Source organism: Mirounga angustirostris, unplaced genomic scaffold (assembly GCF_029215605.1).
Source record: "Mirounga angustirostris isolate CCGP_5_RB_7025 unplaced genomic scaffold, mMirAng1.0.hap1 SCAF_9, whole genome shotgun sequence".
NCBI classification, from domain to species: Eukaryota; Metazoa; Chordata; class Mammalia; order Carnivora; family Phocidae; genus Mirounga; species Mirounga angustirostris.
The window spans coordinates 40256381-40273102 of NW_026991717.1; the positions used below are offsets into that span (position 1 = coordinate 40256381).

The 16722-nt window shown below is 47.1% G+C and overlaps 1 protein-coding gene across 1 annotated transcript in view; it reads right to left on the reverse strand.

Moving 5' to 3' along the window:
• Window positions 1-2607: 2607 nt before the first annotated feature.
• SLC24A1 (solute carrier family 24 member 1) overlaps window positions 2608-16722 on the reverse strand; it is a 40405-nt gene continuing 26290 nt past the window's right edge. Inside the window, exons 5-10 of the mRNA XM_064570283.1 lie at window positions 13477-13554; window positions 12283-12377; window positions 7205-8905; window positions 6390-6479; window positions 5376-5542; window positions 2608-4361 (exon numbers count right to left, since the gene is read on the reverse strand). Coding sequence (XP_064426353.1) covers window positions 4112-4361; window positions 5376-5542; window positions 6390-6479; window positions 7205-8905; window positions 12283-12377; window positions 13477-13554 — 2381 coding nt within the window. The 3' untranslated portion in view covers window positions 2608-4111. The remainder of the gene's footprint in view (window positions 4362-5375; window positions 5543-6389; window positions 6480-7204; window positions 8906-12282; window positions 12378-13476; window positions 13555-16722) is intronic.

Below are 16722 nucleotides of genomic sequence, written 5' to 3' on the forward strand. Positions count from 1 at the left end.
TTTTTGTCTTTTTTTCCCCCTGATTTTTTTGGAGGATGGGGGGAGGGAGGGCATGCTTTAAAATTCTAAAACTACCAGCTTATTTTGTTTTAAGTTTTTTTAATATGTTTTTACATTTTTGTATCTAGAGAAATGGCCGCAGAAGATGTTGGTTCAGCATTTTAGGTGATAAATACTTATTTTACTTCATGCTGCTAATTACTATGATACTTTAGTGCAACTAGCAAGTGTTAGCCTGGTGTACAGAGAGGGCTATGATGTTTTATTTCTGTAAGTATACGGTTAGAAGAGACCCATTCGTATGGTAATGTGAGATGGCCCAGTTTTATTTTTATTTCTCCCACTAGAACTTGAAAGCTGCTATTAGGCACTTTATTTCCGAGCAGCAAGGGAAAGGGCAGGCTGCTTCTTTAAGAGCAGTATGCTCTAAAATATTGGGGATGATGCAGATTGTGTCATATTTATCTGGAATATGACCCCCTGAAGTATTCTGTTAATATTATATATATATATATAAAAAATATTCAAAATATTTTTTCAAAAGTAGAAAAATAATAACTCTCAAAGTACAGCCAGATAGAATTTCCCATATTGAGGAACTTGGCTTTTTCAATAAGCCTTCAGAATCTGAAGTTTATGGAATCTAAAATCCAGAAATATCCAGAATTAGCCTGGATATTTAGCCTGCTCTGCCCTTCCCGTTTGGATACCAGACTGTTTTCTTTCAGAATTGCCTTCACTTCTGCACACCAGAACACCAGTCATTTTACCTTAATATTCTCAGACTTACTCTCTCCTTATCCCTTTATACTGGCCTCTTCCTCTGGCCTCAAAGCAAGTACACTTGCTGGCTGAATTATTTTTGTTTACAAAAATTAGCTGTGCACAAATGACTACAGGAATTTGTCTCTTACATGAAAAGTCTGGTCCCTGTGCTTATTCTCTGAGATGGTAACAGACTCTACTGATGAAGTCTCCGTGGCCTTTCCCCGGTTGCTGTCATTTGCATGGCTCCCTCCTTTTGTCTGTATAGATTTTTTTCAGACATTGTCCTGTGATGAAACCACTGGAGCAACTGACAGAATTTTCTGTAAATGAAATTCTTCAGGTTTTGCCTGCTCATCACAGTGAACAGGGCCTGAAGACCCAAAGCGTGCCTTAACTGTGAAGGCAGCCTTAGGCCAGGGTGCTGCTCGGCTCTGGTGACCCCTCTGATCGTGAGCCCTCGCTGCACCTTCCATGGCCACCAGTCCCAAAACACATTGCAAGTGGCACCTGGGGGTGGGGGCGGGGAGGGACCCTCCTTCAAAAAAGGAATCCGACCCCAAGGGTATTCTTTGGCAAGGAAGGCCAGCCAGTTCTTCAAATATATCTACCAGGCTGTGCCCTAAATACTAAATCCGGTTCCTGCCCCCTTTGGTACTCAATCTTTAAATAAATGATAATTAAGATATAAACAATGTCATCAAAGTCCAAGCCTATAAATTTGATAAAAACATTTTTAGATCGATTGACGGAAGCAACCATTTTACCATGTAAACATTTAAACAGAACACCATTTTTCAAAAGTTTGGAAGGAAACTTTTTTTTTTTTTCTTGTACTGTATATAACTTTAACCCATTAAATCAGGGAAAGGTTCACATTTTTAGAAATTGGTCCCAAATCTGTCACCAGGGTCATCAAGGAAATGCAACCTCCAGAGGGATGAAACCATCATCTGGGCAGCCGCTGTCCTCCAACTGAGATGCCCCAGTGGGATAGTTCATGCATCCTAAGGCTGAACGAGTGACCTGGGATTTGTCCCATGTGACTAGATAGGTCACTTTGCCTATCAAATGAGAGGACCATCTCACCATTACCTTGACATTTTAAGATGATCCTTCACCCTACAACAGCATAATTTTAATAAATTATAGACTTATAACAAAAAATTTCATTTCCAAGCGTAACAAATGGATCTTTTAAAAATTACATAAGGTTTCCATCTCCCTGAAGTCTCCTTTCTCCTCCCACCCCAGTGACTTCTTATTCATCCATCAGGACCCAGCTTTCATTTCACTTGATCCTTTCTGTCGTAGTGTGATGTGATCAGACCTTCCTCTCTAAGCAAAGCAAAATGCCGGACATCCAGCGAACTGATCGGGAATGGGATGTTAGATCATTAGAGTTGACTTTAATCATGAAATGTCTGTCCAGCACTTTCTCATAACAAAATGTTTCACTGCCCAGTACTCCTCATCAGTCATTCTGGGAGAAAGCATCGGATCCCAGGCTATGAGGTGGCATCCCTGAGGCTAGCTGGAATTGGCTGCAGATGCGCAGTTTGGCATTGGGATTGCCCTTCTGTCTCATTCTCTCCTCCTGTTCTTGGGTCATGCCACATGGAGAGCGGGCAATGCAGGAGCAGCAGTGAGGGTAACTAAGAATATGGAATGACTATGTTTCCGTAGTCGTCTTCTCGAGCATTCTGACCAAGTGACCTAGATATAGATGAACTCATCCATGTTTGCAAAATAAAATACCACTGGGACTCACAATTTATTGAAATTTAATAGAAGTCATTTCCAAAGAATGTGAATCCTGGGACAGGGAGGCCATTAATTAATCAGCCCATCTTAAGAGATGGATTATGGACTGAAGTATTTTGAATATAGCCCCTCAACACCAAAAAAAAAATTTTTTTTTACATCGCATCTGTCCTGCTATCTTCTAGTCTTCAATGAATCCTCTCATAATTAAAGCTGTATTTACCATCATTATCTAATCACCTGAGCTTCTTCTGCTCTGAAACCAGGGACATAGCACTGTTTCATTTCGAATGTGTCCCTTAACTCAATGCTAGTAAAAGCAGCAAGCAGTGGTGTTTAATATACAAGCACTTCAGATTCCACATGCGATGTTTAAATAGCCACACAATTTTTAAAAACACAAAAGTCCTTTACACTAACTATTGGTAGCAGTAATATTCTCTATCTCACCATGTTGTCATCATGTTAAGCATTTTTGGAATTTCTCCGCTGTAACTGCCTGGAGATCCACTTGTAAACCGCACAGGAAATCAGTCGTCTTGCTTTATAATCCTATCTCTAGGTTGACACACAAAAATAATATTACCCCACTGGATCTCTTACTTTATAAACCAGACTTGGCTCTGCTGATTTTGGACTCTTTTTAAAATTACTCCTTTTCTTACTCACTAGTAGTGGCTGTCACTGTTAGGCGAGAATATGCTGGAAGAGCAAAGACAGGAAAGCTTTGTATGAGTGTCTAATCCCTCAAGGTGACCACTTGGCAGAGACAATACTAACTTGGATTTTCTAGTAAGTACATATGTTTAAATAGCCCTTAGAGTAGTTTTCCTTCCCTAATATCTCCCCTACTTCCAATTCAAGGGCGATGTATAAATTTTAATTTCTTGGGCTACTTATTTTAATTTCAGTTTTCAGAAATGCAGCTACAAGAGCTAAGGTAGTCCTTTTAAGCTATAAAATACTGGTACACATTTTACTGGACTATGATGTGTAATGATAATTGATTCCTGTTATACTTTTTTTTTTTCCTATAGTCTTAGTTCCGTAAACCCACCAATAACTGGACCTGTAATGTTTACAAACCTGATAAAACAAAACAAACAAACAAAAAAACCTCATGTTTTAAACAGGAAAAGAGGGGACAGCAAATTGCAGCGTATGCCTGGGCCAGGTGCCAAGGGTGCAGTGCAGACCACATCTGCATCTTTGGATCAGCAGCCCTTCAGGAATGAGCAGGGACTGTGAGCATGGGTGACTGCACCTGCACTCACCCCCAAGTTATCTCTCAGAAAACCCTCTAGCTCCAGAGGTCCTTCTACTGGCCTCCACATGATAGCTGCCAACATCAGTCAGGGGTAGGAACTCTATCCCTCCAGAGGTGAGATTCTTAATCCACAACGAGCTGCTGGTGTTTCCAAAGATAATGTTCAGTCCCAGATGACATTCCCATTAGAGGTTGTTGGCCACTCCTGTCACTCTCCTGGACCATGTTCATTCTTTCATTATTGTAACAACAAGTGCAGTAGCTTCTGGCATGGTTTTCTGATCCATGTCCATTGTGAGCAACAGTGACTCTGACTCAGACAGATACAGGACAGGAAATGATTCGATCTTCTAACATCACGCTGATTATCAGGAATACAAAGTAAAGGAGGAACATTGTGAAGCCCAGGATCTTGTTCATTCTCCATTTGCACGATGCAATTGAAGAGATCACAAACAAGAGCATGAGAAAAAGCAAAACAATTGCACAAAACAAGCCATTGCTGCTGACTGGAACAGGTTGTAATCCATTGATGAAAGAGAAGAGCAACCAAGGGACAGGCAGGCTGCAAGATTGAAGAAACAATGTGAATATTCTTAATTTATAATGTAATAATCCTACATACATATAATAATCCCACATACGTAAACACTATTTTACAATTTGTATGAGTGTCTAATCCCTATTTTTCCACACACACACACAAAAAGCCTATGAAATAGAAGAGAAAATATTAGCCCCATTTCACAGATGAGGAAACTTAAGTTCAGGGAAATTGAAATTACGTGCCCAAGGACTCACAGCTAATAACTAGAAGACCCTAGATTAAAACTGAAATTTTCTGGATCCAAGTGGGGTTTTTTCCTCCATAATTCATGATGTGCCTATGAGGAACCCAGATGGATTGATGTTTGACTCTCTAATCTCACAATTTTTATGGTAAGTCCTATCTCAGGCTAACATGTCTTTAAATTCTTTAATGATCAGGGCTCTCCTGTGTTCCACCCGCCCCCCCCCCCCCCCCATACACACACACATACACAAATTCAAATTAAAGAAACCAAAGCCACTACCCAAATCTGGGATATGCCTGCGGAAATGAAAATAGCCCAGAGGTTCTGCTCTGACAAGTTGGGAGGAGGGGGTAAGAGAAGGGGTACAGGAGGATGCTGCATTTGCTTGTTTAGACAAAATGCTTTTAGAGCCTCAGAGTTGGCAGGAGGCCAAATGCAAAGGAGCAGAAATATCAGGAAGTGCGACTGAGTCACTGCTCCTTCCACCACCTTAGAGGTCAGTGAGCAGAGCATTTGACTGTATTTGGTAATGAATTTGATGGACTTTGTTTTTCAATTCATCTATAAATTCTACTCAGTTACATTTCAGGCAGCAGTTTTGCCCTCTTATCCCATCTGGCTGTGATGAATGAAGGGAGGACACTTTGCTGCCTTGTAGACACTAATAATATAAATGCCCTTTTCGTCCATGTATAAATAATGAAGCAGAAAACCAGCGAACAGAGCCAACACAGTGTTTTCCAGTCATACTTGATGATGCCTTGGAAAGCAACTTTGCCACTCACCCCATGGTGATATCAAATATATTACTGCCCACAGAGCTTGACACAGCCATGTCTCCCAGGCCTTTCCGAGCAACAATCACACTGGTGATGAGGTCAGGAATGGACGTGCCTGCCGCTAGGATCGTCAAACCCATTATCTCTTCAGAAATCCCTACTGTTTCACCAACCTGGTAAAAAGTTACAGTGATAAGAAACCATGGCAACAGCAAGGGGAAAATCGGAGGCTCTTCAAACACCAACCACATACTATTTTGTGCAAACCCAACCCCTTTCCACAGAGCTCAGCACACTACTTTAGCCTGGGAGAGAGGAGCCACACAGAGGAAGAGCAGGGCCCCTACTCCAGGCTTTGGGGAATGACGCAGCTCTTGTCTAAATTGGACTACAAGTCTATCTTTAATACCAACTCTCACTGTCGTTCCAACTACAACACCTCCACCTTCCCAAAAGAACTGCCCCTCCAGAGATTTGTTCATGTCATGTTTCCAGTTCCAGAACCACGGACACCTGCTATGTGCCAGGAACTAAGTTAGAGGCCAGAGATAGAAGTATGAGCACCACAACACTGACCCTACTCCCAGCCTAGTGAAAGAGAAAAGCTTGTAACCAGCAATCCCAGGTAGAACAGAAAAGCCATGGGCACTCAGAGGAAGACTGACTAAATGTCCAAGAGAAGGCAAAACTGAGCTTGCTCTCACGAGTGTGCACACCGTCACCAGGTGGAGGGGAGCAGGGCATGCGTGACAGAGAAAGCTCGGAATAAGGCTAGTCAGCAATGGTCAGCTGGGTCAGACTGTGACGGGCCTTCTATGTCAGGCTGCAGCATGACTGTAAGACAAGACCCACAGTTGAAAATACTACACTCACTGAAATGAGGTCAACTTTTGAGCCTTTACAAACAATGTAGAAACTACAAATTCACTTGAGCCTCACCATTGCCTGGGTACTGGACATTCACCCTGAAGGAAAAAAAGTGTCCTTGGGACCCACTGATGCAGGATTTAGTTCACTCACCTGGTGAGCCCACCATACCATGAGGTATGAGAACATGGCTATCCACATGATGGATCCCAGGAAGGTGAGAACAAAAAACTTCTTAGACTCCTGTTTGCAAGTTTGAAAAGGAAGAGAAATAAGTTGCAGAGGCTAAAGGTCTTTGACCGTTCCGAGGGAGCCCCAGAATCAGTGACAGGACCTGCTAGGGGAGTGATGGAGAGGATCTGGAGATGGGTCAGCTGAGATCTGGATCTCCAGTGAGGACCCAGAGGTGGCTGGGGAAGGAAGGAGTTGGCAGCCCACAGGGAGTCCGGCCAGCAGGGCATTCAGCAGTCACCAAACTGAAGAGAACTATTTGCTTGCCCTAGAACCAGACTGGTCTAGGTGTTTGGTGTGGTATCTACAACCTCCTGCTGCTCTATGCACCTCTGGACCTCGAGGTAGAGTATGGATGGCCTTTGGGTAGAGCATGTTAGTCAGAGCTTTCCCTATAGAAATAATACTTTCCCCCTATGTTTTCAGAATATCCCTGTGACCTATGGAGGGGCAGGGGGGAGCTTGGCATTATTCCCGTATTAAAATCAAGAAACTGACAATAGGAGTTGAGGTACTGGTTCACACGCTTATAGTGATGGAAATAAGCACATTTTAGGGCCTCCCAAGCCTACCGGTATGTCCCCCTAGGCACGTGGTCCCTTCTGGAGCTGCAAGGTGCATCCCAGATACTCTCTGGTTCGAGCCCTGCCAAGCCAGTTTGCCCCGTCCTCTCACCTCTTGTGTGAGAGTGCCTAGAGACTCCACAGACTCCCTGGGGTATAGCTGGGCACACTCACCAGCTTCCGGACGTCGGGCACGGTCAGCCACAGTGGGAACACAATGGGCAGGAGGAACAGGTAAATGGCCTGCTTCTGCCTGGTCTCGGGCCACTCCAGGGACAAAGGCTCCTCACTTGCCTCCTCTTCTTCCTCCTCCTCATCCTCCGCCTCATCTTCCTCCTCTTCTTCCTCCTCTTCTTCCTCCTCTTCTTCCTCCTCTTCATCTTCACTTCCACCTCCTTCACCTCCCCCTTCACCATCTCTACCTTTCTCATCACTTTTGGCTTCACCTTGACTTTCAGCATTGAGTTCCCGCTCTTCATTTTCACCCTCATCAGCTTTCATTTCACCATCTTCTGCTTGGAGTTCACCTCCACCTTCATCAGTTACTTTTCTTTCTGCTAGTTCACCTTCACTATCATATTCATCGGCGTCTTTTCCTTCTTTGATTTCACCTTCAGGTTCACCTTCTCCTTCTCCTTCCACTTTGATTTCACTTTTATGTTCACCTTCTCCTTCTGCTTCAATTTCACCTTCATGTTCACCTTCTCCTCCTTCTGCTTCGATTTCACCTTCATCTTCACCTCCTTCTCCTTCTGCTTCGATTTCACCTTCATGTTCACCTTCTCCTTCTGCTTCGATTTCACCTTCATCTTCACCTCCTTCTCCTTCTGCTTCGATTTCACCTTCATGTTCACCTCCTCCTTCTGCTTCGATTTCACCTTCATCTTCACCTCCTTCTCCTTCTGCTTCGATTTCACCTTCATGTTCACCTCCTCCTTCTGCTTCGATTTCACCTTCATCTTCACCTCCTTCTCCTTCTGCTTCGATTTCACCTTCATGTTCACCTTCTCCTCCTTCTGCTTCGATTTCACCTTCATCTTCACCTCCTTCTCCTTCTGCTTGGATTTCACCTTCATGTTCACCTTCTCCTCCTTCTGCTTCGATTTCACCTTCATCTTCACCTCCTCCTTCTGCTTCGATTTCACCTTCATGTTCACCTTCTCCTCCTTCTGCTTCGATTTCACCTTCATCTTCACCTCCTTCTCCTTCTGCTTCGATTTCACCTTCATGTTCACCTTCTCCTCCTTCTGCTTCGATTTCACCTTCATCTTCACCTCCTTCTCCTTCTGCTTCGATTTCACCTTCATGTTCACCTTCTCCTTCTGCTTCGATTTCACCTTCATCTTCACCTCCTTCTCCTTCTGCTTCGATTTCACCTTCATGTTCACCTCCTCCTTCTGCTTCGATTTCACCTTCATCTTCACCTCCTTCTCCTTCTGCTTCAATTTCACCTTCATGTTCACCTCCTCCTTCTGCTTCGATTTCACCTTCATCTTCACCTCCTTCTCCTTCTGCTTCGATTTCACCTTCATGTTCACCTTCTCCTCCTTCTGCTTCGATTTCACCTTCATCTTCACCTCCTTCTCCTTCTGCTTGGATTTCACCTTCATGTTCACCTTCTCCTCCTTCTGCTTCGATTTCACCTTCTTCACCTCCTTCTCCTTCTGCTTCAATTTCACCTTCATGTTCACCTTCTCCTCCTTCTGCTTCAATTTCACCTTCATCTTCACCTCCTTCTCCTTCTGCTTCAATTTCACCTTCACCTTCCAGTTGAGTTTCACCTCCACCTTGTTGTCCATTTTCACCTCTATCAGGAGTTTCAGCCTCTTCACCTATCACGTCACCTGTGCTCTCAGCTCCAGGCACATCTCCTTCCTGCAATCCAAAGGCAACAGATAGTGTGTAATAACTGCTCTGCTTGTTTTCCTTCCCAGTTCTTCCCCATTTTTGTTGTTGTTGTTCTCAGAATGGATCTAAAAACTTGAATATGAGGAGAAAACTAGTACAGTCATTCAGTAAAATTCCCTTCCCAACATTCCCACCTGGTGGTTGTCCTGTCTTTATCTGATCATTTTCAGGGGTGGAAAACTCACCACCTCTGGTGGCTTCTGCATCTTGACAACTCTGATTAAAGTCCAGATTTATAACAAGGTTCTACCCTCTGTGTATAGGTTGGCTCTTTGGAGGTCCTTCCATCTTTCCATGCTATGGCCTGGAGCCTCCTCCCCATGTTGGTGAACTCACTCTAGTTAAGTTTATACCCCGTGAGGAAGCTTCAAAAACTGAACACAGAACACCACACAGAGTGGAATAGGACTATCACCTCCCTTTCTTAGATACCTGCTCCCATTAATGTTGCCTAATATGGCATATCTTTTGGTGGCTACATTGCTGAGTCTACTAAAACTCCTAAATTGTCATATTACCTTATATGTATAAAATGATGATGATAATACCTACTTTCTGGGGGGGTTTTATGTGCCAGGCACTATGCTAAGTGGCTTAAATAATAATAGCACTTAGTGTGTTTCATGAGTCAATTAATTTATGATATAGACAGAATTAAGCCCATCTAACAGATGGAGAAACTAGGGTACAGAGTAGTTAAATAACTTGCCCATGGTTCACACACTTAGTAAGCGATAAAGTTGGGCTTTGTAATATGGATAGTCCAACTCTCAGCCTCTTAACCACCAAGCCACCCTGCTTTGCAATTGCCAAGGCTGAATGAGATCTTTGGTTCTCAAAGCTGCGTAGCTTGGGGAGCTTAGTAGAAATACTGTTTGCAAAATAAATTAATAAAATCAAAGAAATACAGATGTCTGAGCCCCACCTGGACCAACTGAATTAGAATCTCTGTGATGAGAAGCCAGGAATCTATTCTAACATGCTCACAAGGGCTCCTAATACATCTGCTTGCAGACCACTGTTTGGGCACCAGGGACTGACTCCATATGTAATCTAAAAGCCACTGATTCTGAGTGTCCACAGATCAGGCACCCAACTACCCTATAACAACATGCCTGGCCAGTCCCTTGAGCAAATGACTTGGGCTGTGTGCCCATGGAGTATGTCATCTGTAACAAATTTCATGACACAGGCAACCTCCAAGGGATGCTCAGTGAGTCTCAACTCCGCTGCATATTAAAATCACCCGGAGGCTTTAAAAACATTCATGCCCAAGGATCCACCCCAGATACTCTAACTTAATTGGTTGAGGGTGAGGTCTGGGCATTGATTAAAGTTCCTCAAATTATTCTAATATGCAGGGCGCCTGGGTGGCTCAGTTGGTTAAGCGACTGCCTTCGGCTCAGGTCATGATCCTGGAGTCCCGGGATCGAGTCCCGCATCGGGCTCCCTGCTCAGTGGAGAGCCTGCTTCTGCCTCTCTCTGCCTGCCTCTCTGCCTACTTGTGCTTTCTCTCTGTGTGTCAAATAAATAAATAAATAAATAAAATCTAAAAAAAAAAAAAAATTATTCTAATATGCAACCCGAGTTGTACACCCCTGATGTAGTAGTCAAAAATTAATATTCATGAGGCCTGTGCTTTGAATCGGAAACAAACAATGAGAAGATTTTAGTCTGAAATAATTCCTGCCCTCCCTCCCCCAAACCCATCGGGAGAGAAGGCTTCCTGGAGGAGATGACAAGTCATTTAAATCCACAGGTATGGGAGTGTCTGCCCAGCCTGCACCCTTTTCTCTAAGAACTGTCACACCTAACACCCTCTGAACGGGTGGCTCTTTTTTTCATGTTGGAGTCAAAGCACCCCACCACTCCCTGCCATAGCTGATTGGACACAGGCTGGATCCCTGACCTGGGACCTAGTTTGAAGAGATTCTCTTCTGAGACTGGGAGCCAGTCATTGGTTGATCCCCCTATGGACTGGAGGCCCCATGTCGGGGTTTAGGGTTGTGTGTGCCCATAAGAAAGCAAATGAAGCCAGGCTGCCAGATGAAGCTGAGTGATAAAGCCTGCACACAGAGAAAAGGACCTAAGGGAGAGCAAGACAGAGAGTGAGAAGCCACTAGGGTGACAGATATCTGCTCAGGCCTAGGTGCAGTTCTTTGTGAGACTGATCTTGCCCTGGGATTCCAGGAGATACCTCTGTATCCTCTTAATCCCTTTCACTCGGCTGTAATGGGTCTACTCAGGACATTCATGATACCATCAAGATGTCTTAGACACTAAACCCAAAGTTGCTGGCTTAAGGACGAGATATAATTGACTGTGTCAAACAGAAAAAAACAGGGATGGAACTTGTAAACTAAATGCTTATTTACTGTCATTACTCAACCCTTACTGACCACCGTTGTGCATGCAGGCATTGCATCTCTCTCTGTGGGAGAGACAGACAACTCAGACGTGCATCCTGCCCTCAGGAACCTCACCACCTAGCAGGAGAACTAAGAGAGACTCCTAAATAGAGTAAGGGGAAGGCAGTGATAGGAGCCCTGAGACAGGGACCAAGTACAACGGGCATTCATTCATTAGAGGGGGGTGGGGGGGTCAGGGAAACTCGATGGGCACGGGGGCATGAAGAGTGGCCTGGAAAGGTGGGTGAGAGGGATATGAAGGCAGAGGGGAAAGGTTATCCTGAAGGGGAGGAAACCAAGGCCTGGAGGGAGAAAAACAGAGACCAGGAGCCCGGTTTGGCTGGAGCGGGGTGGAAGAAGAGGCTGTGTGGCCGTAAAGACAGCGGTGGCAGGACTCTGGAAGCCCTGTAGACAAACCTCAGGGGTTCCAAGGCATGTATCCAGCAACCCTCCCCTCTGCATGTCTTACTGCCCCCTAGTCTCTGACAGACCCCCTGACAGTTACTCCTTTTTTAAAAAAAAAGATTTTATTTATGTATTTGAGAGAGAGAGAGCACAAGTGGGGTGAGGGTCCGAGGGAGAAGCAGACTCCCGGCCGAGCAGGGAGCCCGATGCGGGACTCGATCCCGGGACTCCGGGATCATGACGCTTAACGACTGAGCCACCCAGGCGCCCCCTGACAGTTACTCCTTATGTTTTTACAGCATGTGACAGTTCACAACACAGTCTCATATATAATATGTCACTCATACTGAGGTGTTAATGTGAATTAACTGGCCCCACGAGGTACGTGATCTTCACAGAAAGGGCCATGCTTACCTCAGAGGAATGAACCTCAAATAGCATTTCAGACCTTCAAGAAGGAAGGATTTGGGGCCAGCAAGTCCTTCCCTGGGCCTCTTAAATTTCCCCACCTAGAAAGAGGTTGGTGCCTACCTGACCGCTGGGATCCTCCTCCTCCTGATCTCCCTTGACATCTGGATCGGGGGCTGGTGTGACTGTGACCGCAGGAAGCTGGGCTGGCCCCTCCTCTTTAAAGGATAAACATGGAATACGTCAGAAAAGTGTGCCCGGTTCCAAGGGCGATTGCCAGAGGCTAGTGTGAGGGGCTCTGGGGCTCTGGCCCTTTTCCACCTCGGCTTCTCAGAAAGTTTGGGGAATTTCTTGTCGAAAGGAAAAGTAACGTGATGTGATTGATATGAGCTGTTATTGCCCCGTCCACAGACACAGCTGCGGATAAGAGGACACCTGGGAGTGGCCATCCTTGCTCCCCCTGTATTCACAAGCATTTCATCCTATGAGCAGCTTGGGCAACAGAGACCAGAAAGACAGCAAAGCCCCCACCCTCAAGGTCTGACCCTTCCCCCTACCACCTGCACAGAAAGGGTCCTGGTGACTTCAAAGGCAGCAGCTTGGACGCCTTGAAATAGTATTGCAGGGAAGAGAGACTCGGAAAGCCTGGAACACTGGGTTTAGGAAGAGGCCCTCTCACTTCTTGGCTCTGCGGCTTTAGGTAAGTCACTCGACCTCTCAGCTGGGGTTTCCTTGTCTGTAGAATGGGGAGAATGGCTACTGCTCTCCCTCCCTCCAGGGGTTGCTGAGTGCATTAGGCAGGCCTGGTTTGCCGTGCAGTGCTCACAGGCCAGTAGCTCTCTTACTCCCTCCATCCCAGCTGCCAGAGGGATGCTGCACTTCTCTATCACTGGACCCCTGGTGTCCTTCCCTCCTGGTGTTGCTGGTCTCAGACCAATTCCTAACAGCACTGTCCTTGTGTAGAAGTGACAGGAAGAAGAAATAGAGGCCAATAGAGTCTCCTCTGGGATGAGATTTAGTGAAAAAGAAGCGGGACTTCAAACACACACACACACACACACGCACACACACACCCCCACCCCCGGGTTGGCCGGCCTGCCCCATCAGAGCAGAGTGTGCAGGGAGCTGTCCAGGGCCTCCTTCGGGCCCCAGCCCCGGCAAAAAGGGAAGACGCTGTAAGGAGGAGGCCGGCATGCGGCACCAGATCATCGCTCCAGCTGACTGGCTCCGAGAGGCCAGGAGGCAGGCCTCAGCCCCTGACCCACAGGAGGGAGGAAGGTGGTAGGAGGAAACCCAGCAGTCTCATCATCCTCTCACCTGGTTTGTTCTCTGCGTTAGCGTGAAGCTTGGCTTTGGCCTCCTGACTCAAGCTCTCCTTGTCTTTGGAGGGGCGGGCTGCAAATGAAAAAGGGAACACATCTCACCTGGGACCCTGCAGTTAGGCTGGTCAGCTTCAGAACAGCTGAAGTGGGTGGGAGGAGGCTGGCCTGGGAGTTGTGGTCTGGATGCTGGTCCTACTAGGCTTGTTCATGCTGCCCATTTCCCAAACTTTCACCTTAAATCCCCTGCATCATTACTAACTGGCTGTGACCTTAGGCAAGTCACTTCCTCTCTCTAAACCTACTTCCTTTCTGGTAAAACGACATGGTTGGACCTGGAGGCAACAAATAGGATTTATTTCCTTCATGAGTTCAAGTGATGGCTGCTGGAGTGCTAGATTGAGGAGGATTCTGATCCAAGGTTGGTAGGAGGAGGTGCCATGACTGATCAGTGATGTCTGCAATGAGCAGGGAATGGACAAAAAATGGCAGGGAGACATTTTTGCCATCCGTGAACTAGATTATCTGTTTGGTCCTTAGCAGCTCACTTTCTGTGAATCTACCAGAAGCTCTGCTGTATAGCTCCAGGAGCACTGCCGGTGGCCATGTTCATGAGGCCTCCTTCTCTGGCCAGAAAGGGGAAATAGCTGACCACCAAGCTCCCTGCCCCACCCTTTCTGACCCCAGGTACCTGGAGCCCAAGCAGGGCCTCCTTCCACGTCGCCGTGTACACACTTTGCCAGAAGCCTACAGAGCACTGTATGCGCAATTGAGCTGCTCTGACAGCGAAGCAAGAAAAATGAGGAGGGCAATCTCTTTCAAAACGTGCTTTACGTGGTAATTCAAGGCAGAGGCACAGAGACTGAGGTGCAGGGGCTCATCAGGGTCCTCCTCACGGCTGTGTGGCCCCGGAGGGTGAGGACAATGGCACAAGTGATAAAACGTGGGCCGTGGAATATATTCTGGAGCCCAGGCTGGTTCTCTCCTGTGAGCACGGGGTGACCTTGGGAAGCCTGCATACCCTCTCTAAGCCTTCGTGTCCCCCTCCAAAAAGGCAACGTCATGATACACACAGAGCACTGATGTGGGGGTCCATGAGACAAAATAAATAAGAATGCTTTAACTGGTACCATTAAATCTTGCTAGGTTAGCTGGGATTCTGGAGCCAGAATAGTGGGTTTGAATCCTAGTGCTGCCACTTGCTAGCCAAGGACCTAGCCCACTGATTCCTTAACCTCTCTGTACCTCAGATTCTTCATCTGTAAAATCTTACAGGGTTGTTAAAGGAATAAGTAAATATATCCATGAATGTGCTTAAAACAGGGTCTGGCACCTAGAAAGCATTACATAAGCATGCGCTACAACAAGGATGAAGTGAGTAGTTGAGAGCAGTTGTCCCACCCAGGAAGCAACTCTGTAGGGGCCCAGCACTCCAGAGGGTTCGAGTTAAAAGGGACCCTGGAGATCCTCTGGTTTATGACACAGACAGACTGAGAAGGTGCAACGCGGAAAACTGCGGGGACCAAACGCTGCCTGGGTCCAGGACGGGCAAGAAATATAAACAGGTCTGAATTTCCTCCTTTCAGCCTGTCTCCTAAACTCTCAGAGTTGGTTCAGCTGCAGCCGCTTCTGGCAAGAGGCTCCATCCTGCAGAGCCACCCCTCGGGCACATGAGGCCCTTCGAAGTGTCCTGGTGGGCCAGCCCCACAGGTCCGAGTCAGGGCCCAGAGCCGAGAGGTCAGAAAGTGGGCCCTCCACTGCCTCCTTCATCCACACAACTTCAGTGCCCCCTTGGCACGGATGGAGCATTGCAGTCTTCTGTGGGGCAACACGAGTTGCTGTTATCACAGGAAAGTTCCGCGGCTTCCAGGGCTGGCACTGAGACCATCGGCTGACTGTGGGCTGGAGGGGCTGGCAAGGAAAACCAAGTCCCCCTGTTTCCTTTGGACCCCCCTCGCACACCCTAACCTCTCATTTCCCACGACACTGAGGAAAGCAGGTCAGCTGCAGGGCCTCTTTCTGGTCCCCTCTCCCTCTCTCTCATGCATACACACACATCCAAGTGAAAGCACCGTAAAAGGCATAGGGTCCTGGAGAAGAGAAGCCCTTTCACAGGGCAGGGGAGAGTTCAGACCACACACAGGCTCTGTGGAAAGAGCCAGAACACCTGGAAAGGGTGGAAACATCTGGAGAGCCATTTGGAACCAGCAGATGGAAACACAAATGTGTATCTGGAAAGTCTTGGAAACAAAGGCCTTTGTCATTGCTTGGCAAGGTCCCAGTGCCTCCTGGATGGGGCCTCGGGGTGTAGAATCAGAGTTGCCTCTCCGAGCAGGACTTCATCTCAGAGCCCAGAGCGCATCAGCAGTCACCGGCCACGGGGCCCTTTCCGTGGCCACATGTGCCCACGATGTACGAAGCTCGCTTGTCCTCCTGGGGCTGTGCCTGTCGCTGGCTCACCCAGCGTTCATTTCCTCTCATGGCCTCTCTGCTCTCAGTGCAGCTGGATCATCTCCTACTTAGTATCAATCTCCTCTGACCTGGGCCTGGCCCGGCCATCACATAATCCTGTTAGGACAAGTAGGTCAGCTGCTGGTCACAGAATTGGCCCAGGCAGGGGGGCCTGCGGTCCTATACAGGAGAAGATCTTTATCTTCAGGACTTTGCCAACCCAGGGACGGAGCTTCCTTCAGTGCCCCAGGCCAGGCATGCCCCCAGCAGCAATCAGCCACAGGCTGCCGGGTGCAGCAAACTCCACTCTCAAAACTCCAGGGGCACCGATACTTGGGGGTGGCCTCTCTCAATGTCTGCCGAGGCTCAACTGAGGATTTTTGGAGGAAGATTAGATCATCTCGTCTTTGTCTCTGTTTTTCCCAGCCCAATACCCTTTTAAATACCCAAAAACCCAATACTGTATCTGCAGGGCCTGAGGAAATTCTGAGCTCCCCCACCCCAAGATTTGTCCCTGAGCCAGAAATGTAAGTCCAGGTGCTTCCTGATGCTCACGAGTCAGTCTCCGGTGTCCTATTCAGCTCAGCCCTCTGGGGAAAGGGGCCAGAAGGCAGGACTTGGTAAGACGGATGGTGAGAAGCTCAGCTACTCCCATCACTTGTCCAGTTAGACATCAGGCCCCACTTTACTTTGGCCCCCTACCACCCCCAGAAGAGGCCCTGGCAGCTCCTTCGCGGTTCCTGGCTGGAGATGGGGTTAGCAGTTTTCGTAGGACTCCAGAGCTCAACACAGA